The 27661-nt window shown below is 55.9% G+C and overlaps 1 protein-coding gene and 1 non-coding gene across 6 annotated transcripts in view; one reads left to right on the forward strand and one right to left on the reverse strand.

The window, feature by feature from the left end:
• Window positions 1-27661, reverse strand: part of CARD11 (caspase recruitment domain family member 11) — a 117396-nt gene that overhangs the window by 23248 nt on the left and 66487 nt on the right. For all 5 annotated transcript variants that reach the window (XM_047089057.1, XM_047089059.1, XM_047089058.1 and 2 more), the window contains 12 exons: window positions 25346-25479; window positions 14008-14220; window positions 12254-12391; window positions 10891-11216; window positions 7923-8102; window positions 6887-7039; window positions 6271-6396; window positions 5468-5665; window positions 3633-3809; window positions 2686-2737; window positions 1261-1343; window positions 84-184 (listed from right to left, as the gene is read on the reverse strand). In XM_047089057.1, the coding sequence (XP_046945013.1) occupies window positions 84-184; window positions 1261-1343; window positions 2686-2737; window positions 3633-3809; window positions 5468-5665; window positions 6271-6396; window positions 6887-7039; window positions 7923-8102; window positions 10891-11216; window positions 12254-12391; window positions 14008-14220; window positions 25346-25352 (1754 nt within the window). In that variant the 5' untranslated portion in view covers window positions 25353-25479. The remainder of the gene's footprint in view (window positions 1-83; window positions 185-1260; window positions 1344-2685; window positions 2738-3632; window positions 3810-5467; window positions 5666-6270; window positions 6397-6886; window positions 7040-7922; window positions 8103-10890; window positions 11217-12253; window positions 12392-14007; window positions 14221-25345; window positions 25480-27661) is intronic.
• On the forward strand, window positions 5864-5948 carry TRNAR-CCG (transfer RNA arginine (anticodon CCG)). Its single transcript has one exon. It is a non-coding gene; the product is annotated as a tRNA-Arg (tRNA).

The following is a 27661-nucleotide window of genomic DNA, read 5'->3' on the forward strand; positions in this document are numbered from 1 at the left end:
GCCTTCCCAGGTTGGGTCAGGGGCCGCTGAGTGAGAGACGGGGGGTGGGGGGCACGTCTCCCCTCCTCCCTCCCAGCACCCACCTCCGGTGAGGTGCGTCTTCCTTATAGCGCCTGACAATAGAGTCGTTTCCGGGGGGCTCAGCGGTGATTGACATGATGCTGGAGCGGCTCCGGTGGGGCTGCTGCAAAACACGCGGGTGCGCTCTGGGGAGCCGGGCGCTTACACGCCCCTGTCTCCGCGCGACAATATCACATACGTGGGGACTAAACCTAACGACTGCGTCCCCGCCCCCGATGTGGGCAGGCGGGCCGGCGAGGCTGGTTCTCAGCAGTGACCTTGGCCAGAGAAGGCTCGTGCCCAGCCCCGGGGCGGCCGCAGCCCAAGCTCGGTGCACAGCTGCTCGCACATCTGCTCGCCTCGGGAGGGGGCAGGGAGGGCACAGGCGGGAGTCCGCCGTGGCTGGGTGGGAGGAACAGGCTGAGCTCCACGGCCCCCCAGGCTGCACCGGCCTTGGGCACCGACTCTGGAGAGGCAGACCCTCTGGGGGGGTCTCGCTGGTGGCAGCAACAGATGTCCCCGGGCGGCATGGCCGCTGGAGGGTGACCCTTTGAAACAGGCCTGCTGGCTCCTGGCAAGGGCTGCCTCCGCTAAGAGCCTCGGATTTGGCCCCCCAGAGTTGCAGCGAGACAGGAGCCATTCGTTATCAAACCCCTGCATCCCCCAGGGCCCGATTCTGGAAGCTGAGCTGATAAGCTTCCCGGGGCTTCCCCTCCAGGGCTAGAATTTCTAATCCCACGCCTTCTGCTGCCTGCCTGCGGGGAGTGACACCGGATGCAGGGCGGGGGACCCTGCCAGGCAGGCGGGGGACCCTGCCAGGCAGGCGGGGGCGGGGGTGGGGTGAGGGGGGAGCCTGCGGTCCCAGCCGCCGGGCTGCCCGAGGTGCCAGGGGCCCAGGACCTGCAGGAGAATTTTCTGCCTCTGCCTGTGCAATCCTAGGGCTCCTCAGAGGCCCATCCCTTCCTCCCGCCAAGTGTTAAACTGGGAAAGCAGGCGGCAAGAAGGTGTAAATACATCCTGAGGCTGTGGAAGCATCCTTAAATAAACAGAAGGAGGGCTGGGGCTGCAGCCCCAGAATGACTCCACTTGCTGGCTTTAGGAGGGTGCAGAGAGGAAGGGGGGGGCCAGGCTTGCTGGGGCAGACGAAGGGGGGGGCCCGGGTTCTGAGCCGGAAGGGGGTGTGCTGGGGACCCCGCTTACCATCTTGGAGAACGAGGTGGTGATGGGCAGGGATCTGGAGGAGCTGGGGCTCGCGTCAGTGCCTTCTTCCTCATGGCCTCGCCCTGTCCTCGCGGAAGCAGGAGGCAAAGGGGCAGGGAAGAGGGGCTGAGATCCCCACGGGCACCGAGCACCCGGGGGCTGTCCCGGCTGGGCGGCCTGTCCTCTGAGGGATGGTGTGCGGCCGCCTCCTCCCTCCTGTGGTCCCCCCAGCTGCAGGCTCCTGGAAGGGAATCTGGTCTTGCCGACCAGTGTGTCCAGCCCCAGCCGGGCCCAGGGTGGCCTCGCTCCAGGCTGGACCGTGTCCTCTGTCTCTGAGGACTCGGGCTGGGGCCCCAGCTGGCACCCTGTGGATCAGCGGACCACGTGTCTCTTGTAGAGCGCGAATGTCCCCGCCCCAGGACCTTGTCCTCGAAGCAGATCCCACCATCCCTACCAGACAGGCCGACCGGAGACTGGGGCCCATGGGGACCGAGTACGTGCCCTCCGCGGGAAGCCCCTGCCGCCCCTCCTGCGCCTTCGGGGGCTCCCGGGGGCTCCCTGACGCTCTGCTGCACAGCCTGTCGGTCACCCCACGTGCACGCACAGACACGTGCGCGCGCCTCCGTGCGGGAGCACCTTGGGACGAACCCACACCTCACGCTAAGCAGGGGCAAAGGCTTGGGAAGAGTCCAGAAGCTCCGTCACCCTGCCGCCTCCTTTCCCTTTTCTTGGGGCACACACTTCTCTGTTCCTCCACAAGCCCCAGGCCCTTTACGCCTCCCTTCTGATAAAGGAGGTTCTAGAGATACTTGGGCTGGCGATGACAGGAGTGGATGGGCCTCCCCTGCCCCCCCGCAGATCCCGGAGGGCTTGTTGCTCCCGCCCTGTCACCTTCTGCAGCCTTGTTCCCGGCACCCCCTGCTCTGAGCTCTAGAAGGGCAGCACGCCGGGCTCAACCCTGCCCCCGCTCCCCACTCTGTCCTGGGCGTCCTTCCGGAGGTTGTCTCTCTTCCTGACGCTCTTTCTCCAGCCCTCCTCTGTCCCCCCTTTCTTGAGTGTCCGGAGCCCCTCTCCCCCTCCTCACGGGTGGCCCTGCCTCAGAGCCCAGGCTCACAGATGGACCCACAATGCCCGGCAGGGAGCTTGAAGCTGTGAGCAGAGCTACGAATTCCAGCTGAGGGATCAGGGGCTCCGGGCTGACCTCAGCGCGTGTGCGTGTGTGTGTGTGACAGACGTGACCTTTCTGTGTCTCAGCGCCTGCCCTCTCCCGTGACGATGGACGTGAGATACTACCGGACCCCCTCTCCCCGGGGTCCCCAGGCCCGTCCAGGCTGACTGCACACGACTGATGGCCACAATGGGGAAGACGGACCGGGAGAGGCGGAGGGACGGACGGACAGGAGAGGGGTCCGGGTGTGCACCAACCTTGGAAATCTGAGGCTCGCTTCAGGCTGATGGGGGATTTAGCTCTCTGCAGCTGTGACACGGAGGGGACAGAGGAGGACAGAGGGCACAAATCAAACAAGGTCCGGGACACGGGTCAGCGGACGCAGGGGCCAGGATGAATGGAGGAAGGCATGTGACGCCTGCCCCCCGGGGACGCGGCTGGTTCCAGGGCTGACGGTGGCGGCGGGGGAGGCCCCGCACAACCGGGTACGCGACACAGGGGAATTTCAGGAAAGGACGAGGCTTTTGCCCCCGCCGGGCCCGTGGAGCTGGCGCCTTCCAGGGGGCCTGGCCTGTGCTGCTGAGCCCCTCCCGCGTGACACTATCTGGTCCCCACGCATCCCGCAAGGAGCGCTGAGCGGAGCAGACGGCTTCGCCGCTGTGGCAATCTCCACGTAACACTTACTTTGTCCCCTCTCCCTCTCTGACTTCTGCTACACTCGTGGGAGACGGGAGGGCTCGTGGGAGACGGGAGGGCTCGTAAAAACAGGATTCCCACCCACAGGGCTAGAACACGTGGAGTCCCATCGGGTCTGGGTCTACCAGACCTGCGTCCCCACCGACCTATGGGACCCCCACCCCCCACCACACGGCCCCCACCCCATGGCCCCCTGCCCAAGGCCCCCGCCCCTCAGCCCCCACCCCACCAGTCTGTGGGACCCCCACCCCGTAGCTCCCACCCCCACCCCACAGCCCCCAACCCCCAACCCCCAACTCAGGGCCCTCACGCCACAGCCCTCAGCCCCCCACCCCACAGTCCCCCCACCCCTTGGCCCCCAGCACTCAATGTCCAAGCCCCACCCCGTGCTCCCACCCTGTAGCCCCCAACCCCATGTCCCCATCCCGCGGGCCCCACCCCATGCCCCCACCACTCCATGCCCCCCCCCCCCCATGCTGTGCCCCCGTGCCCTTCCACGCGCCGGTACCTGGATGCCCTTCAGATTCATCCTGCGCTTGGGGGGGTGACAGGGCAGGAAGTATCTGCTGTCTTCTGGTGACTCCTCCGAGGTTGACGAGTCGTCGGCTTCCTGACCGTTGGTCCTGGGGCTGGCGTCCCCGAAGTTCTGAGAGATGATGGCCACTGGCAGGTTCCTGGGCAGACTCTGGGGCCGGGGGAAGCCAGTGAGGCCCCCAGCTTCAAACTCAGGACGGCCTGCTCTTCTCCCTGTGGCCCCCACGACCCCTCGGTGCCCAGGCTCGGGGTTCTAGCCCCACCCGCTCCTCCTCACCAGCCTCCTGTCCCCGTCTCCCCACGGGGACATTTCCCTAGCGGGTCTCTGCCCCTGGGGCCTGTGTGGCCTCCGTACGTCCAGGTGCAGGCCCGGGCCTGAGCTGCAACACAGAACCCGCCGCCGACCGATGGAACGAGCCCAGAAGCAGCGCAGGCCCCGTCCTCGTGCGGGGGCAGCGACTCTCTCCGAGGTGCCCCCCAGATCCGCACCACCTTCGTGCTGCTGCCTCCAGACCCACAGCTCCTTGCCTTCTCCGCACAAAATCCATCCAGGTCCCCGAATAACTGGGCCTGAGCGCACGACTTGGCTAGCTCCTGCTGCCCGTCCCCGCCTCCCCCTCCCATCACGACCTGTCACTAGCATGCTGTGTGTGGCACCGCGGGCCTCGCTCAGGCCGTCCGGGGCTTGGAACGAGGCCCCGTCCTTCCTCACCCAGCCAGACGCCCCCACAGCTTTCGCCTGTCCACTGAGCAGACGCTCCCGGGCCCTGCCCGATGTCGGGCGCCGGGTTATGGGCTTCACGGAGAAAAACTACAACTGCCCAGAGGATCGACAGGGTAACAGACATTCCTGTCTCCATCACGGGGGCCGGCGGAGGCCCGACTGAGAGAGCCACGCCTGGGCCCAGACCACAAGGGGCAGACCTTGGGCAGGGGGAGCCGGGGCAGCGCTGCGAGCGGGGGGGCCCGAGGCCACCCCCAGCTTGTCCGAAGGGGGTCTTGCCCGAAACCCTGGCGGAGCGGAGGCCTCCTCCCCCGGGGACCCCACGGCCCAAACCCAACACGTGATTTATAACTTTGTGTTGAAGTGTCATGTTCTCGGATCTGCCTCCGGTGCTAGACTTGAGTCCTCGGAGGGTCTCACCCCCGTTTCCCCAGGGCCACCGACCGGTGGTGCCCTCAGCTGCTGGGGCCTGGGTTCCTTCCTCGGTCAATGAGGACAGTGATCACACCTTCCTGGCAGGACAGGTCTGTGGGCTACGGGGGCTCGCAGGCAGATGGCACTTAGCACAGCACCTGTGTGTGACCACGCGTGACCCCCGCTGCTATGACAAGGACGAGGTCCTCTGCTCTGATGGCAGTGCTCATTCATTCCCGGGACCCTGCGGGGACTGGTGCTCGGAGCTTTGTGCCACCTGGAAGGGACAGCATCCTCACAGGCACTAGGGACTTCAGGGGGGCACAGGGCATCTGAAACCCAGCGACCGTCCACATGTCAGTGGCTCTGTCGCCGGGAGCCTAATGGTCACTATGGTCAAACGAGGAGGAGCTGAGGCTACTGGGTGAAGTGACTTGTCTAAAGTCGGGGAGCAAGTAGCCCGGACGGGGTTTTACCCTGCACTTTCCAAGTTCAAAATTCATAATTTGTACTCTGTGGTGTGCACGTGCAGGAGGGTTAAGGCCGTGGGGTATCCTGGGTGCGGCAGGGAAGGGCCGCTGCAGGGGGGCGGTGACCCTGCTGGGCCACCGGCGGTGTGGGAGGCCCTGGTGGCAGGTGCGGGGGACATGCCCAGCCCGGTGCAGCCCCACCTGGTCGAGGCTGCCGCTGTCCTTGGACAGGCGCCGAAGCTTGCTCTCCAGGTTGACGATGCAGGCCTCCCGCCGGACCATCTCGATTCTCATCTCGTCATTCCTCTCCTCCAGCTCTCGGATTTGCTTCCTGTACTTGTCCTTCTCGATCAAGCACTGCGAGTACTGGGTCTGCGCTTCGTCCCGGGAATGGAAGGCCTGCGGGGGGCGGGCGGGGAGGGGGCAGGGGGGTGGGGAGGACAAGGCCGCTGTGGTTCTTTACCCCGCCTGCACCACCCACATCAGAAGCGGGACACCCATTTCCCGGCCCAGGGGTCGGCCGCGTCGGCTCCCGCTCTTTTCTCGACCCCAGCTCTTGGGCGTTTAAATCGCTACTTTCCTCAACAGGATGGGGGCGCCTGGGTGGCTCAGTCGGTTGAGCGTCTGACTCCGGCTCAGGGCATGATCTGGTGGTTTGCGGGTTCGAGCCCCGCGTCGGGCTTTCTGCAGTCCGTGCAGAGCCCGCTTCGGATCCTCTGCCCCCCTGTCTGCCCCTCCCCTACTTCCCACTCTCCCTCAAAAATAAATAAACGCTTCTTAAAAAAGAAAAAAAAAACCAGTGCAGGTGATGGCCGCTATGCGTCCCGCGGCTTCCAGGAGCCCGGGGCGGCCCTGAGGGACGGGGTGGTGGTGCCCTCAGCGCCCCCAGGTGGGGGCACGGAGGGGCGGGGCTTCCCCGGAGCCACACATCTGATGGGCCAGGGCCCGAACGCGGCCGTCTGACCCAGACACCGGCTCTTGCCCGGCTCCGGCCCTGCCCGCACCTGGTCCCGCTCGCGCTCCACCTCCTCCAGCTGCAGCATGACGGTGCTCATGCGGTGCTTGTACATCTCGCAGTCCTTGCTCAGCGTCGAGCACTTCAGCTCCAGGTCCTCCTTTTCCTCCAGGTACTGCACACCACGGGGAGAGACCGGTGCTCGCACCCAGCGCTCGGCCGCTCCGTGGCGACGTCTCCCGCTGGCGCCTCCCGGCCGGCCCGCCAGCCGGAGCCGGCCCGTCCCGCCCCGCATCGCACGTCCTTCTGACGCCCGTCTGGGTGGCGGGGGCCACGGGAGCCGGCCAAGTGACCGAGACGTGCCTCACACCCACCGTGCGCCAGGGACTGCCCGGCCGGGGCGGGAGGGACAGGGCAGACGCCGTGCGCCCTCCCCGCCCCGAATGCAGGCCACGGAAGGCAGAGGCCAGGGGGACGCTTGCCACGATTCACAGATAATTGCAAGGTGCCAAGGCCGGCACGCGTGGGGAATCTGTCCTGGGGTCAGACCTGGTCCCCAGAGGAGAGCCGGAGGGCCGGGGAGGTCTCACAAGCACGCAGGAGCGCAGGCCGGCCGAGGGCACTGGCCGGGGGGGGGGGGTGCCCCTCCACCCTGGGGCTCCCACCTTGTCCCGCAGCTCCTCTGCCTGGCGGACCTCCTCCTGCAGGTTGTAGATCTTGTTGACGAGCTCCTGCCGGTCCTCCAGAGCCTCCTTGCGGTCGTGCTCCAAGATGTCCAGGATGGCCTTGTCCGAGTCGGGCAGGCTGCGCTTCCCGGCCTGGGGGGGTGGTTAACCATGCTGGGCGGGGTGCGGCGGGGGGCCCGGGGGACCGGGAAGGCGGGGCACAGCAGAGCCCGCCACGGGCACCGTGAGGGCAGGAGACTCTGTGCCAGGGAAGCAGGGAAAGAGTCGCTGTCTCTTGGGATCCTTAAGCAGCTTACTATTTAAGAATTTTATCACCTGGAAAGAAGCATGAACCCCACTCCTGCTCCGGAACATCCCGATGCCTATTGTTCTGTCCTCGCTCTTATCAGAGCCGAGAGGAGCGGTGCCGTCCGTCCAGACGTTTCACAGGTGACATGTGAAGCAAAGACAGGGCTGATCCCCCGTCCCGATGCTTCCCCCGAAATATCAATTAATCTGCTTCGATTAACCCAGATTCATTCTCTGCTCCAAATCCTCACCTCCAACACCAGGCAGCCGATCCCGGGGGAGTAACTGAGGGGGGAGCGGAGACAGAGCCTTTCTTCCTCTCCTTGCAGATGTGTTCGCGGCTGCTACCCCTCCCCTGCCTCCTCTTTCACCCCTGTAAACCGTTCTGTGGTGGGAAACGCGCGGAGACCCCTGACGTTTTAACGAATCCCAGGGAGCTGAGAGTTGAATTTCTCGGGATCTTTAAGGGCAGCTGGGTTTGTCACAGAGCCCGGGCGGCGGCCTCCGTGGGAACGGACACGAATTACGGACACCCCGTCCCAAGTATCACCTCACGTAACGTCACGCTCCCGAGAAGCGGGCGGTGTGGCCACCTTGCTGTACGGAGGGGGAAACTGAGGCACCCAGGGATGACGCGAATGGCCGAGGGGCCCTGAGGTCGGCAAGAGGGGCTGACGCCCAGACCGGGCTCGGCCCCTTCCGGACGCAGCCCTGCCCCGGCCCTCACCTGGATGATGGACTGCAGCTCTTGGATTTTGGTCTTCAGCATCTCGTTCTCCCGTTCCAGTTCCAGGACCTGCTCCCTCTTGGGCCGATTCTCAATGTCGTTCTTCAGTTTCAGCGACTGGTTCCTCTCCAGCTTACACTCCTCCTCCATCTTATTCAACCGGTGCTTGAGCTGGTCGATCTGAAACGCCCAAGGTGCCCCGGGGAGAATGAGGGAGAGGCAGCACTCCCCCAGACCCCGGTGGACTTTCCGCACAACCTCAGTGATGCCCGCCCCACCCCCCTTCTTCCAGGCAGCGACGGGAAAGGGCTCAAAGAAACCTTTCCCGGCAAAACATAGCACCACTTCCTTGTCGATGAGACCTCCTGACCTGCTAATTTAAGAGAGCTCCGAAAAGCACCGTATGTCCCTTAGCAACTTCCCCGGGGTAACTTTTATGGGGTGGACCAGACTGCAGAATGGGGGAAGGTGTCTCCCCCCAGGTATGGAATCCACTCCAGTGCCTTTATCGGTGGCCCTGAGTCTGATTCTCAGACTCGGGGTCTCCCCTCAAGAACCCAGGTTATCTACAGGGAGCGAGGTGGCCAAGAGCTCAGGGTTCTGGGCTCTGCCGCCCTGACTTGACCCCAGAGCAGCCGGTACAGGTTTGTCCCCGCGGATTTCCCACAAAATTCTATCTGGACAAGCTTCGCACTGATGCGAAAAGAACAGCGTGAGGCTCTCTGGATTCACAGCATCTCTGACCTAAAGAACCGACCCGCAGGGCTGAAAGAGTGGCTTCGTAGACAAGATCGTGACTACGTCTGGAAATGGGGCAAGTGGCGACGTGCTGAGCTTTACCCCTCGAGAGGGGAGTGTCAGGGAGCGGGACCAGGAGAAGACTTCTCAGACCTTTGTCACTAAGCGTGTCTGCCTCCCTAAACTGATCGACCACATAAAACATCCGAATCGAGACTGCTTTCAAGGGCTGCAGGGAAGTGGGGGACCAAAGGGGTGAGCACCCTTTCTCAATATAGGCTTGGCGATAGGGGAGAAGGATCGCAAGATGCCTCACAGGCAGGGGGTGGTGGCTTTAGCGAGGAACTACTGTGGCACCCCCGTGGAAGGGAAGCAAGGAAGAGAGAGGCACGCAAGGAAGCGGTCTGGGGCTCGGGAATGACCTAGGGACTCTGCCGGCCACATGTTCTTTCACGTTCTAGGCACGTGTCTCACTATTACCGCATCTCCAAGGAAATACAACGCAGGACAAAGTCATAGAAGGGAAACTCGTAAGCCGCTGCCACAGGTTCAGGTCTCCGAGCCCTAGCTATGACAGCACAGTCACCTCTCCTCCTGGTCATGCAAAAAAAAAAAAAAAAAAAAAAAAAAAAAAATCCTCCTCGGCATCTTGGAAGGTCAGCCCCAGGGCCCGGTGCTGGGTCCAGATCCCCAGTCCCATCCAAGTGGGCATGGAGGGCTAGCACGGCGGGGTGCTTCCTGGCCCAGCCGCTTTGCCAAAGACTTACAGTGCTGGGTTTCAGCAAACCTGGGGCACAGGGGTCGTTTTCATTACTGCCGTTGACAAATGAGGAAACCGAGACCAAAAGCCAACACAGGGACAAAGCCAGAGGCCAGGAGTCACATTCAAACTCAAATGTACAGGACGTCAAGGCTCATGGCTTTTGACAGAAATGGTCTACTGCCTGCTACGTCACTGACTTAATTCACCTGAATCCTAGTGCATTGTTGACTGATCTGTCTGCTTCAACTAAATTGTAAGTGACCCGAGCAGAAGTCGGGTTATTTATCCCCGTGTCCCCCCAGTGCTTAGCACTGTGCCTTACACATGGCAGGTGCTTCATAAATATTCCGAGTCTATTTTCCACCCAGCAGCCAGAGTAATCCTTCTAGATATAAATCAGTTGTCACTCTCCAGCTCTCAATCCCTCAGTGGCTTCCCATCACGAATAGAGTAAGTTCCAAAGGTCTTACCATGCCCTTACGAGCCGGACCTTGGCCATCTCTCTGTGCCCCTTGCTCACGTGGCTCCGGCCCCTATCGGCACTCTCGCTGGTTCTCCAGCGAGCACGCCCCCTACTTGGGGCCTTTTATTTGTTCTTTGCTCTTCCCCAGGGCCTCACGTGGCTGGCTCCCTCTCTGTCCTCAGACCTCTACTCATGCGTTCCCTTCTCAGAGACCCTTCCTGACCATCCTTGTTAAAAGAGTGAGCCCCACTCCCTATCCTCACTCTTTTGTTCCTTCTTCTTAATAGCACTTATTACTACCAGCTCTTTATGTATTCGTTTTCTGATTAGCATGTGAGCTCCGTGGCAGCCGGGCCTTGGTCTTGAGTTATGCATCCCTGGAAAAGAGCCTGGTGCACGGCGGCACTCAGTAAATTAAAGGGATGAATGAGTTAAGCAAATGCTCCTTCCCCTTCTCCATTTTGGAGGGAAACTCGTTAATGACATCAATCATTTGGCTGGTGGATTGTTCACCGATAAGCGTATTGACCACCCCACGGTGCCACGCTGAGCTCTGCGGATACAGCTGAGCAGAGTCTTGGTCTAAAAGACGAGGGCTCCGTCCGTCTCCTCCCTGGTTTTCCCGGGAGCCACTCACTCACAGTCTAGGCCCCTGGGTTCTCCACCTCTCCACCTCACCCGGCTTCGCACAGGACTGCGAGCACAGGTCTGCACATGCGCACGGTGGCTCTGGGCCCCAGCAGGTGGCAGGGAGCCCCAGTGGGTCCGTGTGCGCATGTCTGCACATGCGCGGGGTGGCTCCGGGCCCTGCACCGGCGCCAAGCCGCGCTGGGTAGGCCTGCGCAGGCGCACGGCGGGTGCGGGCACCCTGCCCGCGGAGAACACCGTGCCCCCACGTCCCCCTCGCCCAGCGGACCGAGCGGCGCCGGCGGCCCGTGTGCGCCTGCCCGCACCCGCCCGCGTGGCGGCCTCGAGCCCGCGGGCCCCCCGCGCCTGCCGCTCACCTCGAGTTGGAGGTCTCGGCTCCTCATGACCGCCATGTTCTTCTCCTCGCTGAGCTGGGCGTAGCGCATGGCCAGGTTGTAGTTGTCGTCCTTCACCTTGACCAGCTCGTCGTTGTAGCTGTCGCGCTCCTCCTTCATCTTGTAGTACCGCTCCTGGAAGGTGAGCAGCTCCACCCGCGTCAGCGTCAGCTGCTTCTTCTCGTCCTCCAGCTGGCGCGACTTGGCCAGCAGCTCGCACCGCTGCAGGTCCTTGGCCTTCATCTGCTGCTGCAGCTTGATGACCTCGTTCATCAGGAAGTGCGTGAGGCCCTCGTGGCCCTCCTCCACTGCGGAGAGGTGGGGGGAGCGGAGGGGGTCCCGTTGGCTCCCGCACGCGCCGACGCGTCAGCGAGCTCCCACTGCCCCCCAGGCCCCGGGCTCTCGGGGCGAGCCAGACGGCCTCGGCCGGGCTTCCGGCGGGAAGCAGACGGACACCGACCCGGCAGACGACCCCGCACTGACAGAACCCCAGACGGAGAGGCTCTCGCAAAGAAGAGGCGCGGGGGCTATGAACGCGGGCAGCAGGGGGCCAGATCCAGCCTGGTGGGCAGAGGGCTCGGAAGGCTCCCGATGGTGGAGCTGAAAGGCCGAGGGAGTTAAACACGTTCTAGAAAGGTGGAAAAACACTGCCAAAGCCCTACGGGGAGGACGGGGGCACTTGGCACGTTTAGGAAACCGAAGGCAGACCGAAGTGGCTGGAGTCCGGAGAGAGGGAGAGGCAGAGGGAGGCTGGGAGTGTCAGCCGGGGCGGGAGCGCGTGGGCTTGGTGGGCCCCAACGAAGGCCTGGGCCTTTAGTTGGATGCCGTGGAAAACCGCGAAAGGTTTCCTGAACGGAGGGCAACACGAGGAGTGGAGAAAGCAGGGAGCAGAGTGGGGATGGATGCAGAGAGTGGGTGGGGCTGGAGGAGGGTGGACTGGGGTAGTGGGGGAGATGGGCGGAAGGCTGTTCCGAGAACATTTAGGGAGGGAAGCTAACGCGATTACCAAGGGCTCTGGCCCAGGGATACTGGCAAGACAGTGGGCAAGGCAAGGACCGGATCCAGGGGGTAGCGCGAACTTCTGTTCCACCCCACCAGCATTCCCCGGGGGATGTTCCGTGAACACCCACTTCTCTTGGCTCCTGCTGTGGTTTCCCTGTCTGTCCTTAATCATCAGGCAGAAATGAGTGGTTGACAGCCCACAAGTGCCACAGGGACACTGTCATAACGTCATAGATTCATAGCTTTAGAAGTGTCCTACCACCGGACACACACACACACACACACACGTACGCGCACGCACTTCCGCCAGAGTTCAAATACTCCTGATGGCAAAGCCTCTTACCCACAATGGTAGAGAATCTCCGGGTGGGCTCCTTTCCAGTCACCAGTTTGTACAGTTCTGGGTAGTAGAATTCCAGGCTCTCCAAGAAGACCACATAGCCCCTCTGGCCCTTTGTGTGTAGAATATCCAACAGTCGGCCTAGGGGGACGGAAGTGGGCCCGGTGAGAAGACAAGTACGGTTCTGACTGGGCGCAGGTCTCCGTAGCCAGTCTTATCCTGGGCTCACATCCCTCAGTGAACTCTAAGAAGACAGCCTCGCCACATCCTGTCACTCTCGGGCTGTATCTGGGAGTCCAGATACCATCAATCAAAGTGCCAGGCCCTCAACAGGGACTCAGTGGCTGTTAGTTTTCCTTTCTCTAAGAAATTGGTGGAACGAGGATAAATGGAATTGCAGTTACGGGAAACCCACGGTTTCAAAGAGCTTGCCAGTTGACCGGGGCTAAAATTAACCATACGGGCCCCAGGTCTTCTGTGATTGAAGGAGGTTGGAAGTACAACAGCAATTATAGAAAATGTATGGTTTTCTGAGATTCAGAGCAGGAAGACGGATCTGTGGGCAGAGAGCTGGGAAGTCCCAGGAAGCAGGCACAGCTCCACAATTTGGGGGATTATCTCCTAGTCCGGAAACATCTCTAACCTTAACGTAATTTGCTCAGCGTTTCCGTTTCTCTCCTGATTCCACTCGTCACTTAACATTTCTTGGCCCTTCCTCAAACGTTTTATTTTCAGATAGTTCTTCCTGGGAGGTCCCCAAACTCCCTACCTTTCCCCCAGGATAGACGTGATAAATAAATTTCATCTCGTGTTAACTGATTGTTTGGTGAAGCTGCCTGGAGCATGTGTTGAGAGGGATTCTGAAGTGACACGGGAGGCCCAGTAGGAAAGCAAGCTGTGATTAGTGACGTCTGTCATGTATGCAAAAGAGAGTCACAACGTTTGAGCTACTTATCACCAGGCATACTGTGGGGAAGTGATTTTCAAACCTTTTCAACTGTGAGCCACAGAAAGAAATGTATGTTACATCGTGGCCTTGTGCATACAGGTGTTTATGCACACGTGTGTGTGTGTGTGTGTGTGTGTGTGTGTGTGTGTGTATGAAACCAAAACAACTTTACAAACCTTACCCATACCTTTGAAGAATGTGATAAAGTGTCACGGACCCCTGGACAGTCTGGAAAAGTCTCAGGATGGTATTTTTAAACAGATAAAAAGGAACTGGATGATAAAGGGAATCAATTCTAATAAGACGCCGTTATCAAATATTAAATTTGCGATTCAGTAATAAAAGTGCTCCTTTGCCAATGCATTAACACCATCTCTTGGCTGGTGTGAGAACCACTATAACTTTTGAGAGTGAGATGAGTGTAAATGGTGTTTTGGAAGAGCTGTAACAGCTGCAGTGAGGTATGAAGATGTCTGTAATTCTTATTGTTGCCATACAGCGTCACAGGCACTGCTAATCACTACCGTGATTTACTGCCTACCTACGTTCATAATTGATGGAGACGCTAAATCTCACTTTAGGCTAGTAATATAAAGATGCAACCCTCCCCCCCCCATCCAAGTTCACGGACCCTCTCAATTCTGCATAGAGTTTGGTTGGGGGGACGGGGTGGGCAGAAGTCTGTTGACGCCTGTTTAAAAATCCCTGACCTGGAGACATTGGGCTTTGGTACAGCCCACTAGAGCGCATTTCCTGAAGCTGTCACAAGAGGTCGCCCCCCTCTCCCCCGGGGGGTTCCTAAGGTCACCTGCCCGGTTGATCTTGGACGGCAGCATGGGTGCACTGAGCACTTCGTCCTCATCCTGCTCATCGATGACCTTGCACTGGCGCAGGTAGGGGGTGAGCTTGGCTGGGTTGATGTAGCGACTCAACATGTGCCGGTTGCACTCCACGTTCTCCCACAAGGCGTCCTCCTCATCCCTCAGTGTCTCCATATAGTCGTCCGTCTCTGGCCCTCCTCCTTTTTGGACGTAAGCCCCGACAAGGTTAATAAAGGAGCCTCCCTGGAATAGCTCCATGAACTCTTTCAGCGTGAGCTCTAGAACATGTTGTTGAGTTAAAAAAAATAGTAGACCCAAGTACGTATGGCATTTTACCTCTTATTTCGGAATGGAAAGGACACGAACGCAGATATATTTTTCTTACATGCTACACATAAACAATGGACAAATAAGCCATAAAATTTAAAAAAAATTATTTATGGAGAGAGGGTGGAAGGTTTGCAGTTGGAGTATATCCTTTCCGTCCAAGTTTTTATATCTTACTAAGAATTTATCTTCCCCCAAACAATATATAGTATTGTTTTTTGTTTTACAATTTCACGTAAAAGACATCATATTGTATGCTTCCTTGTTTCCTTCTTGAACTTGCTTTTTTCTCTCTACATCTTTTGAGATTTATCTACCTTGATACATACAGGTCTAATTCATTTTTTTTTAAAGAAACAGTTTTATTGAGATATAATTCATGTGCCATACGATTCACCTTTTAAAATCCAATGGGTACAATCCAGTAGTTTTTAGTATATTCACAGAGTTGTGCAACCATTACAATTAATTTTAGAACATTTTCATCATCAACCCCAAAAGAAACGCCATCACCCCATTAGCTGTCTCCTCCCCTTCTCCCTCCAGCACCTGCCCCCCAGTGGGGGGCACCCACTAATCTACTTTCTGTCTCTACAGATTTATCTATTCTGGATGTTTCATAGGAGTGGAATCACACGACAGATGGTCTTCTGTGACTGGCTCCTTTCACTGAGCAGAACGTTTTTTAAAAAATTAAAAAAAAAATTTCATGTTTATTTTTGAGAGAGAGAGAGAGCGAGACAGAGCGAGAGAGAGACGTAGTGTCAGCAGGGGAGGGGCAGAGGGAGAGGGAGACACAGAATCTGAAGCAGCTCCAGGCTCTGAGCTGACAGCACGGAGCCCCACGCGGGACTCGAACCCACGAACCGTGAGACCAACCGTGAGACCACGAACTGAGCTGAAGTCGGACGCTTAACCGACTGACCCTCCCAGGCGCCTCGAGTAGAACATTTCGACGGCTCATCCGTGCTGTAGCATATTTCAACACTTCGTTTCTTCCTACTGATGATTAATTTTTCACTGTATGGCCACATCACATCGTTTATCCATCCACTGGTGAACGTTTGGGTGGCTTCTATTTATTGGCTATTATGAATTAGGTTGTTATGAAGAGACATGTATGGGTTTTTGTGTAGACCTATGTTTTTATATGCCGTGGGCAGATACGGAGATGGGGGAAAAGCTGAGCCACACGGAAAGCCCACGGTTTACATTCTGAGGAACTGGCACAGTGCCTGCACCAATTTACATTCCTGCTAGCAACGTCCGAGGGCTCTGTTACCCACATCCTTGCCAACACTTGTGGTTGTCTGTCTTTTCACTCTGGCCATCTGCGTGGGTGGGAAGTGGTAGGTCAGGGTGGTTTTCATTGGCATTTCTCTAATGACTAATGACGTTGAGCATCCTTTCATGTGCATATTGACCATCTGTGTTCAAACCCTTTGTCCATTTTTAAATTGGGTTGTTTGTCCTTATTATTAAGGGGTAGGAATTCTTTATGTGATCTGCATTAAGTCCCTCCTCAGATACGTGATTTGTAAGCATTTCCTCCCATTCTGTTGGTTATATTTTCATTTTCTTAAAGGGTTTATTTGCAGCACAAAAGCTTTTAGTTTTTTTTTTTTAATTTTTAAACGTTTTTATTTATTTTTGAGAGACAGAGGGAGACAAAGTGTGAGCAGGGGAGGGGCAGAGAGAGAGAGAAAGACACAGAATCTGAAGAGGCTCCAGGCTCTGAGCTGTCAGCACAGAGCCCGACACGGGGCTCGAACTCACAAGCCATGAGATCATGACCTGAGCTGAAGTCAGACGCTTAACCGACTGAACCACTCAGGCGCCCCCAAAAGATTTTAGTTTTTGATGCAGTCCAGTTTATTTGGTGTATATCTAAAAGACCATTGCCTAACTCAAGACTATGAAGAACTGTTTCTATTTTTTTCTAAGAGTTTTATCCTTTTAGCCCTTACATTTATGCCCATGATGCATTTTGAATTAATATTTGTCTATGATGTGAGGTAAAGGTTCAAATGTTTCTTTTTTTTTTTAAGTTTATTCATTTATTTTGAGAGAGAGAGAGAGAAAGCGTGAGTCAGGGAGGGGCAGAGAGAGAGGGACTCAGAGAATCCCAAGCAGGCTCTGCATGGTCAGCACAGAGCCTGACGCAGGGCTCAAACTCATGAACCGTGAGATCATGACCGGAGCTGAACTTGGACACTTAACCGACTGAGCTGCCTAGGCACCCCTCAACTGTGTTCTTTTCAGGTGGATACTTAGTTGTCCCAACATAATTTGTTGAAAAGATTATTCTTTCCCCATGGAATGGCCTTGGCACCTTTGTCAAAAATCAACTTGTGTTTATTTCTGGGCTCTCACATCTATTGCATCGGCCTATATGTCTATTTATGCTAGCGTCACACTGTCTTTGTTACCGTAGATGTGTAGTGAGTTTTGAGAAGTATGAGTCCTCTGACCTCGTTCCTTCTTTTTAACATTGTTTTGGTTAGTCACACCCCCTTGCAATTCCACATGAATTTAAGGATCAATCTGCGAGAAAAAGTACTGGGGTTTTTGCTACTGAGCCCACTGAATATGTAGATACACTTGGAGAGTATTATTATCTAGCTGTATTGTCTTATGATCTATGAAGACGTGGTGTCTTTTCATTTATTTAGATCTTTCATTTCTTCCAGCAATGTTTTGTAGTTTTCAGGGTACAAGTCTTGAACTTCTTTTGCTAAATGTGTTCCGAAGTATTTTATTCTTTTTGATGACACCGTAGACGTGAACTATTTTCTTCATTTGTGGGATGTTCACTGCTAGCGTATAAACACACAATTGATTTTTCTCTATTGATCTCTTATCCTGCAATGTGACCAAAATGATTTCTTAGTGCTAATAGTTTGCTAGTGGAATCCCTATGATTTTTCTCTATACGAGATAATGTCATCTACAGTTGGAGATAGTTTTACTTCCTTCTTTTCAATCTGGATGCCTTTTAATTCTTTTTCTTGTCTAATTGCCCTGGCTAGAACCTCCAGCACAATGCTAAATAGGAGTGGCAAGAATAGATAAACTTGTCTTGTTCTTAATCTTACGGGAAAAGCATCAATTCTTTTGTCATTAAGTATAATGCTGTTTGGTTGGGGGGGTATAAGTGTGGGGGGAATTTAGATACCCTTTATCAGGTTGGGAGATATCCCTTACATTCCTGGTTTGTTGAGTGCTTTTGTCATGAAAGGGCATTTGATGTTAGTGCTTTTTCTGCATCCATTAGGATTGCCATGTGGCTTTTGGTTTTGATTCTGTTAATACGGTGTATTACATTAATTGATTTTCAGGCACTAGAAAAACCTTGCATTCTTGATATAAAGCCCACTTAGTCATGGTGTGTAATTATTTTTATATGCTGTTGGATTCAATTTGGTAGCATATTTTTGAGGATTTTTGCATCTTTGTTCCTAAGAGATATTAATCAGTATTTTTTTTTTTTTTTACTTGTGATGGTTTTGATATTGGGGTAATACTGGCCTCATAGAACAGTTGGGAAATGTTCCCTGTTTTTCTATTCTTTGGAAGAGTGTGTGTGAAGAGTTTTCTCCTTTGTTTGGTAGAATTCACCAGGGAGGACCCCAGGCTCTTCTTTGCAGGCAGGTTTTTGATTACTAATTCTTTACTTGTTACAGGTCTCCTCAGATTTCCTGTGTTCCTTGAGTCAGTTTCAGTAGTTCGTGTCTTTGTAGGTATTTGTCCATTTCATCTGTTGTCTAATTTATTGGAAACAGTTGCCCATATTACTCCTTTATAGAGTTTTTATTTATGTAAGGTTGGTAGTAATGTTCTCTCTTTTATCTCTGATTCTGCTAATCAGAATCATGTTCTCCTGGAGCTACGTGCCCTTGAAACTCTAATGAGGGATGTTTTGCCTTAATTAGGGGGAACAAAGTATTTTAACTTCTCACTGTCCCTGCCATCATATTTTGAAACCAGGGCTTCTCTCTTCTCAGTTCCTGGCCTGTCATTCTTATGAGAGAGAGAGAAAGAGAAAGAGAAAGAGAGAGAGAGAGAAGGGGGGAGGGAGTGAGAAGCAGAGGGGGGAGGGAGAGGAAGGATACAAGGGGAGGGGGAGGGAAAAGGGGAGGGGGAGGGGGAGAGAAGGGGGAGACCTCTTTCTTTTTCCCTTGGTCGGTCAAGCTAAAGTTTGTCAATTTTGTTATTTCAAAGAACACCTTTTTACCTGAAACTAGTGTAACATTGTGTGTCAAATATTCTCAAATAAAAAAAATAATAAAAAACAAGAAGAACCAACTTTTGGTTTCACTGCCTTCTCCCTATTGCCCTCCTCTAAGTCACTTGTTTCTGTACTAATCTTTATTATTTCCTTCCTCCTGCTTACTTTGGGTTTAGTTTGCTCTTCTTTTTCTAGTTTCATAAGGTGAAAAGCTAGGCTACTGACATCTTTTTAAATAAAAACACTAGGGCTACGAATTTCCCTTCAAGCATCACTTCAGCTGCATCCCTTACGCTGCGGGACGGTGCGTTTTTATTTTCATTCACCTCGAAGTAAGATGTCTAACTTCTTTTCTGATTCCATCTTTGACCCATTAGTTATTTAGGAATGTGATGTTTACGTCCCCCCGTGTCTGTGAATTCCCCAAATCTCTTTGTTATTTATTTCCAATTTAATGCTGTTGCGGCTGGAAAACGTCCTCTGTATCATTTCAATCCTTTTAAGCTCGTTGACACTTGTCGTGTGGACCAGCGTGTGATCTACCTTGGACCGTGTTCCAGGTGCGTGCTTAAGAAGCAGGTGTCCATGGGGCGCCTGGGTGGCACAGTCGGTTAAGCGTCCGACTTCAGCCAGGTCACGATCTCACGGTCTGTGAGTTCGAGCCCCGCGTCGGGCTCTGGGCTGATGGCTCAGAGCCTGGAGCCTGTTTCCGATTCTGTGTCTCCCTCTCTCTCTGCCCCTCGCCCGTTCATGCTCTGTCTCTCTCGGTCCCAAAAATAAATAAACGTTGAAGAAAAAAATTTTTAAAAAAAGAAGCAGGTGTCCTGCCGCCGTTGGGTGGAGTGCACTATGGATGTCAGTTACGTCTAGTCTGTGCACATGGTTGTTCGAGTCCTCTGTTTCCTTGTTGGTCTTCTAGCCAGTGGTTCCATCCGTTATTAAAAGTAGGGCATGATTTGGGGCGCCTGGGTGGCGCAGTCGGTTAAGCGTCCGACATCAGCCAGGTCACGATCTCGCGGTCCGTGAGTTCGAGCCCCGCGTCGGGCTCTGGGCTGATGGCTCAGAGCCTGGAGCCTGTTTCCGATTCTGTGTCTCCCTCTCTCTCTGCCCCTCCCCCGTTCATGCTCTGTCTCTCTCTGTCCCAAAAATAAATAAAAAACGTTGAAAAAAAAAAAAAAGTAGGGCATGAAAGCCTGCGACTATTCAGTTAATTGTTCAGTTTGACTGTTTTATGTATTATTCCATTGCAAAAATCTGCTATAATTTATTTACCCATTTCTCTTCTGATAAATGTTTAATTTTCCCCAATGTTTTACGTGGACGCTTGGCACTGTTTGTAGGAGGAAACAATGGAAGCATCTGAGACACTTACCGGTAGGTACTCCACAATCCTTTTGTACTACTATTCAGTAACATCTTTAAAAAAAATTTTTTTTAATGTTTGTTTATTTTTGGGGGGGAGAGAGAGAGAGAGAGCGAGCATGAGTGGGGGAGGGGCAGAGAGAGAGGGAGACAGAGCATGAGTGGGGGAGGGGCACAGAGAGAGGGAGACACAGAATCCGAAGCAGGCTCCAGGCTCTGAGCTGTCAGCACGGACCCGACGCGGGGCTCAAACCCGTGAACTGAGACATGACCTGAGCCAAAATCGGATGCTTACCCAACTGAGCCACCCAGGCGCCCCCCAGTGGAATAACATCTTAAAGGGATGTGGTGACATAAAAACATTCTAAGACATACTGGGTTTTAAAAAAGCAAGTTTCAGGGGCACCTGGACGGCTCAGTCAGTTAAGCGTCCGACTCTTGGTTTTGGCTCAGGTCATGATCTCGTGGTTCGTGGGTTCGAGCCCCACGTCGGGCTCTTTGCTGATGGTGTGGAGCCTGCGTGGGATTCTCTCTCTCTTCCTCTTTCTGTCCCTCCCCCAACCCCTCTCAAAATAAAGAAATAAAACTTAAAAAAAAAACAAAAAACAAGGTAGGTTTCAGAATGCATACATGTGGTATAATAATATTGCTATTAAAAAAAAAATTGGTCTTCGTCCTGGCTCCTGTCGCAGGCTCCCAGGACTTGTGGAACCCTCTGAGTGACGGGTGTCCTCTGATGGTAATGAGGTGACTCCTGGCTGAGGGGCCCCGAGATACCTTCCAGTGGTGGCTGGAGGCCAGGAAAACCATGTGCTTAGAGGGCTGTGACTTTCAGCCCCACATCCCTACCTCCAGGGAGGGGAGAGAGGCTGGAAAATGAGTTCAGTCATCGGGAGTGAATGATTTAATCAATCATGGCTATGTTAATGAAACCCTGTTAAAAATCCTTCAACGGTGGGGTTCAAGGAGCTTCTGAGTCGGCGAATAAATGTGCCATCTGGGGGCGTGGCACACCTCAACCCCGTGGGGCAGAGGCTCCCACACTCGGGCCCCTTCTGGACTCCACCCTCTCTTGCCTTCTCATGCTGCTCTTTGCACCCCTTAAACCGTAATGGGAAGTATGCTGTCCTTCTAGGGTGTGTGAGTCATTTCAGCAAAGTGCTGAACCCGACAAGGGGCCATGGGAACCCCGGATTTGTGTAGAGCCACGTAGGTAAGGCTCCACCAAGCAAGACTGTGATCCTACGGGTGTGCGCGCGTGCACGCCGAGAGAGGGAAGGGAGGGAGGAAGGGAGAGAAGAGGTTCCAGAGAACCCGATGGTACCGACTGCATCCCGGAAGAGGGATGCAAGTTCAGAGGTTAGGGCTCACGGAGGGTTCGGACATCATATCGTCTTAGTATTTACAACAGAGCACGTATCAGTGCGTTACTTGTACGGTCTGGGTGAAAAAAAAGCGAACAGAGACGACGGCCACATGAGGCGCGGCAGACACATCAATGTCCTCTGTTTGCCCCCCACTCACGTCTCAGAGGACCACGGCGCTGACCGCTTGTTTGCACCAAGTAAGCCCTCTGGCCCGCGGACTGACCTGCCTCACCGAGGACCGGTCCGCGGGCTGGGGGTGTCATGCGGGGCCAAGGAGACAGTGGGGGGATCTGGGCAGAAGGCGGCGCGGGCGTGAGCAGAGCTGGCTCGCCGTGGGGCCGAGGCGCGGGCAGCTGGAGGACACGGAGGCACAGAAGGTGAGGCGGGCAGAGGGGGCCGGCCCGCGGAGCGAGGCCTTGGGGAGACGCCCCCCGGGCCCAGGAGACGCGGCAGGAGCGGTCTCTCTCCTTCCGGCCCCCTCGGCCTTGGCCGCGTGTGCTGCCCGGTCCCTGCCGTAGGCCCCCGAGAGTCTCCCCGTGGGTCGGAGCTGCTGGAAGCGGGGGTTCCGTATACACAACCCGAAGAACGCAAGGGACCGTACCTATCTGACGTCACAAGCAACCGCTTTAAGCTAATTAAAAGCGAGGACCCAGGGGCGCCTGGGGGGCTCAGCCGGTTAAGCGTGCGGCTTCGGCTCAGGTCGTGACCTCATGGTTTATGAGTTCGAGCCCCGCGTCGGGCTCTGTGCTGACCTGTGGAGGCTGCTTGGGATTCTCTCTTTCTCTCTCTCTCTCTCTCTCTCTCTGTCCCTCCCCCACTTGTGCTCTTTCTCTCTCTCAAAGTAAATAAACTTTATTAAAAAAAGCGAGGACCCAGTCCCCACTCTGTCCAGGGAGCTTTCCACAGACAACAACCCTGGTTTGCAGGCCTAAGTCCCGACCGCTACGAGCCCTCTGGCCGATACGGAGCACGGCCAGCCGGGCCACGTGGTGGCCTTGGGGTTCGGTGCCACGTGACCGGGCCCACCGCAGCTGCTCACCCTGACCCACAGTCATACGATCATCTCTATTCACAAAGCAGAACGTACTTACCTAGCCTATTTTTAAAGACTCAATATCCTAAGCACGCGATTCGACACATTTAGCGAGCATGTGGCAGCCACTGATGTTGTCCACCCGTGTCCCCCCACCCCTCCTGCTTAGAGAATCCTCAGGTTTTTCAGGAATCAGCTGCCTCGTGCTTCAGGGAGGCCAGGCATCTTCTGAGCTGCAGGGAGCAGACCTCGTTTGGTCTGTACCCGTGGTTTAAGAAGCACATTTAGGGCCTTGTGCCACACACAACCTGGGGCAGGGAGGGGTGGGGAACGTGTGCCGGGGGCAGTTGCCGTGCCTCTCCTGGATCTTCGACAGGGACGCAAGGAAGGAACACTGTCATCCAGCTTTTGGATGTTAGCAGGTGAAGGTGTGTGTGATGCTGGGGGTTGTGCAGCCACCCTGTGACCTGAGGACTCAACCTGAGAACCAAAGCTAACACCCCCAGCATGGCAGAGGAAAAAGACGCAGAAAACCTGGGTCCTCGATGTCACCTCCTGGGCACTGAATCCACCCCAGACCTCTCCCACCACTGGGCTCACACACAATACAATCGAATGCTAAGTCATTGAAAACTGGATTAACTATTAACGCACCCCAAAGCCTCCTGACTAGTGAATGGTATCTACTTAATACAGAGACTAGCTAAGCACAGTGCACGGAGAACCCGGTGCTCAGAGGCTTACGCTTGTTAACAGAATCAAAGGCATGTGCCTGGAAATTAGTTAAAGGGCAGCTCCAGACAGGGAGACAAGCAGGTCTGGCCGAGAAGCATTTCCGGCCGCCCTTCATGGGCACAGGAGGCCGTGCGGGCACTTGTAGAGCTCGTGACCAGCGGGCCCAGCGCGACAGAAACCCCTCCTCCCGGGACGGGGGTGGGGGGGGGAGCACGCGGCCACACCTCAGCAGGCCTGTCCGTGGGCTCTGCTGGGAAAAAGGAAGATAAAAACGAAACAGGAAATGGCTAGCGCAAAGCTTTCGTCCCCCAAACGTACACGAAGGGGCCCCTCCCACCTTCTATGTGCGGAAATGACAGCCTTGACCTAGCGTCAATCCGCCCCGTCACCGATACCCCGTGCGCCTCGGCGGCTTCACACACACACTCAAGTAAAACTTGCGAGAGCTGCCCGCTTGGTGAGCGCCCTGAGCCACGGGGCCTGCTCGCCCGACACCACGAACCCCTTTCCCCACCAGCGGAGCGGGGTGAGCGCCGGCCACGGTGCAGTGCGAGCCCAGGGGCAGGGGATGAAAAGACGTTTCCCGCACGGTCCCTGCCCGTATGAGGCACCGAGTGTGGCCGTGCGAGCCAGCCGCCTGCACGGACAGCTGCAGGGGTGCAAGGAGGACTGCGGAGGAGGCGGGGGGACCCTGCCAGAGGGACCGAAGCGCCCCCCAGGCTGGGCTGCTGCTGTGTGCCAGGCCCCGTACCTGTCACCTCCTTCTATTGTCCTAGCAACCCAGAGGGGGGTGAGATCATCCCGGGTCTGCAGACAAGTCGTCTGGACTGAATGGTATCCCCCACAATTAGGAATCGTGACTCTGCCCACGCGTTCCCACCCGAGGGCCAGAGACCAAGGTGAGCGGTGACTCCCCCCCCCCCCCCCCCCCCGCCACGGCATCTCGTAGTGGCTGAAATACATTTCGGGATTGGAAAACAGGCAGACCTGACCTAGTAGGAGGTTGGATGCATGTGCCACACGACCCAGGCTTCCCTCCTCGGATCGACCCCTAGAGAAACCAGCTGGTACGTCAGCAGGCTTGCGCAGGGCTGGTCTGCGTTGTGCATCCAGACCCCAGAAAGCACACCGACGTCCCCATGCAGGAGAGGGGCTGTTGCCACACGTGACAGTGGTGGGAGCGGAAGGAAAAGGCCACGCCCATCAACGTGGACAAACCTCGGGTCGGGACACGGAGCAAAGCGGCAGGTTACAGAGCACACCCGAAGCAACCCTGTCCACATACGTCTCTAAACCATACACAACTAGACCACGCGGTCAAGGAGATCCAGCGAAAGCACACGGAGGAGCCAGGAGCTGGTCAAAACCAGAGTGGCAGCTCCCCTGGCGAGGGCAGCACAGCGGCTGGGACGCCCAGGGACGCCCCGGGGACGCTGGTGATGCTGGGGACTGGGGTGCGGCTTAGCTGGGGACCCGTGTCCATTTCATCATTGTCACACACACACACACACACACACACACACACACAGTACTTCTTGGGCAAAACACACGGACAGTGTCGCTAGCCTCTAAGAAAAAACAATCGTGGACACAATTTCAGATGTATTTCCTTCCCACACATCTCGCTATAACTCAGCCTGACTCAGCCTGGTTTTCTGGAATGAATCCAGCAGCTGGTGTCCAGCCGGGGCAGTTTCCTTGAAAACAGCCTGCCCAGAAACGCACCCTCGGACGCGAGGCCCCGACAGCCCATCGTGCCGGATGGTCCCCTGCCCCCGTCAGTCACGGCCAGCACTGGTGCCAGCCCTGCCCCCACTCCTCAGTCAAACCCTAGATCGCATCAGTCTTTTTACAAACAGCGGGAAAAGCAAGGTCAAGGTTCCTGGGCCGGGTGTTACAGGAAGGGCCCCTCCGCTCACTTTTTCACAAGACAGAGGGATGCCCTGCCCGTGGACAAAGTCTGTGGCAGCTGCTGGTCTCGCCTCCCCTCCCCTCATTCGCCTGAAACGCTTACCAGGAGGCCCCCTCTTGCTGTTAGAGTGAAGTTCAAAGTCTCGATCTTGGCCCCCAGGCCCTGCACGGTTTGCCTCCCGCTGGCTCCCAGCGGCTTCTCTCAATCGCGTCTCAGGCCGGCCAGTCCTTCCCCGGTTCTTCACCAAACCAGGCTCGCTGCACCTCCCTCTGCCTAGAACCTCCCCCCACGGCATCCCTGTCAAGTCTCAGCTAAGCCTCGCTTTGTATTTCATACACCGGACGCAACACAAGCAAAGTACCTGGCATGTGGTCGGTGCTCAGTGGACGGTGGCCGCCGTCCCGTTACGGAGGTCCAACTTCCACTCCTCTGGGATGGCGCCCGTCCTTCCCCGAGCCAGTCTTCCTCTGGGTCTAGAGCTGTGATGGCCGGAATCTATACAAGGAAAGATAATCTGACTTAGCACAGGGGCGGAGGTTGGACAGAGAGAACCACTCAAGGATCAGAGAGATGCCCCACTTTGGAAGAAAAGGTGAGGAAATCCCCGGTGACGTCTCTGCAGGTGACAGTGACGCAGGGGACCGCGGCCAGGAAGCGTTTCTGTTCTGGGCCACGGCCAGCCTGGAAGGCCAGTGGCCACGCGTCCCAGGACATCTGGGGGTGGGGAGAAGGGCAGGCAGTGGCCTCGGGGTTAGTCTTGGCCAGGGAGGAAGGTCCTCCTTTGATAGGAGTGTTTGCAGAGTGGAGATGCTCTAATCGGCCACTAATTCATTAGGTCAAGAGCAGCAAACCACATTCCGAGCCCCCGAGAGCTCCCTTCGCCGTGAGTTATGTCTTCAGCCCCCCTACACCGTGGGTCTGGGTGGGAGCACGGCACGCTCTCTGATTTCCCCAAGGTGGTGCTCCTTACAGAGACTGACCAGGCCGTCGCACATGCCTGGCTCAGTCACTCCGGGAGCCCCGGGGAGGAAGGCCGGGCAGGGGGCAAGGGGAGGCACGACCCCTGAGAAGGTGAGGTGGGGGGGGTGCTGACGCCCGGCCCCGCAGCTGCTGAGATCCCTGCGGTCGGGGCTTCAGGCAGCTGCTCCTTCACTGACCGCTCTTAGTCAGCGGTGACAGGGACCCTGGGACATCACTGTTTAATCAGGAACATGCTTGGTTTCGGCTTTGAGAATTAATCACAGGTGACACCAGATCTCCCGGGGCTGATAGAAGCTGTTCTTGTCGGGTGTCAGCTTGGATCGGAGTGAGCTGTCACGGGCCCCGGGCCCCGGGGAGGTGGCAGTGACTTGCTTCTCCGGAGGACCCCACCCCCTTCGTCTGCTCGTGGCCTCCCTACTCCGCGGCTGGGCCGGGAGACGGACGCGCCACCGGGCGAAGGCTGGGGGCGGCAGGTGACCTTCGGGGTCCAGCGCCCCGGCGGAGGGCAGCAGGCGGCCCGCAGGCCCACGAGCAGAGGCGGACGGAAATTCTACTTCTCCGCATCGGCATTTAAGAGCAAGAGAACACGCATTTCTTTCACAATCAGAAGAAGAGGCTTTTTACAAAATTAGCTGTAAGAAGGCTTCTAATGGCAAGAAAGGGAGAACAGATTCGCCCGGGGCTGTAAAAGCACCCAACGTGTCAACACAGGTTGGAAAAAGTGAGACACGAGCCAACCAGCACTGAGGCTGAACTTTCTATTTCTGCTGTTAGAATTCTGATTACACCCTCAAGAACTTGGGTCGTAAGGTCGGGAAAACTGATAGGATACGTCTCTTGAGAGACTACCGTATCGGTGTAACATTCCACTGGCAGAAACATCATCCCTGATGCTTACAGACGACTAACCGTGTGCCAGGCACTTGCTGAGCGCAACCGATAAACCTCAAAAACTCTCTGAGCTGGGTGGCACTTTATTATTGCTCCTATCCTCACCATTTTATAGCCAAGAAAACCAAACGTGGGAGGGGTTCAGAGTCAGGACTTGGACCCGAGTTTCTCTGACGGACTCTTATTGCCAAACGGCGCCTACAACTGCTTCTTACAAAATAAAACTTTACTTGGAGAAGGACTGTAACCGGAAGCATAAGTACACAAGCTCCCTGAAATACCACTGTCACGTGGAAACTTCAGACGGAACGGAAACCGAGTTCTAAGATGGCAGCTATGGGCTCAGGGTGAAGAAGAGCTATACTGCGTCTCAAAAAAGGAATCAACTCATTGGTGCGTTATTAGCGTCTTATTCAAACACAGTCAGAGCCCATTTGCCTACAGTGAAGCTGTTTAATCGACAAGCCACACCACTGTGTCGCCTCCTACGTAAGAATAAACATGGGGCGCCTAGGTGGCGCAGTCGGTTAAGCGTCCGACTTCAGCTCAGGTCACGATCTCGCGGTCCGTGAGTTCGAGCCCCGCGTCAGGCTCTGGGCTGATGGCTCGGAGCCTGGAGCCTGTTTCCGATTCTGTGTCTCCCTCTCTCTCTGCCCCTCCCCCGTTCATGCTCTGTCTCTCTCTGTCCCCCCCAAAAAAAATAAATAAATAAAAACAAAACAAAACAAAACAAAAAAAAGTTGAGAATAAACAGAGAGCCAAGCCAAGGATCGCTTGGTGTTGGAGGTAAGTCTTCATGCGAAAG

This window comes from Lynx rufus, unplaced genomic scaffold, assembly GCF_022079265.1.
Source record: "Lynx rufus isolate CCGP_SWC_20201006 ecotype Redwood Valley unplaced genomic scaffold, mLynRuf1.p SCAF_27, whole genome shotgun sequence".
In the NCBI taxonomy this organism is placed as follows: domain Eukaryota; kingdom Metazoa; phylum Chordata; class Mammalia; order Carnivora; family Felidae; genus Lynx; species Lynx rufus.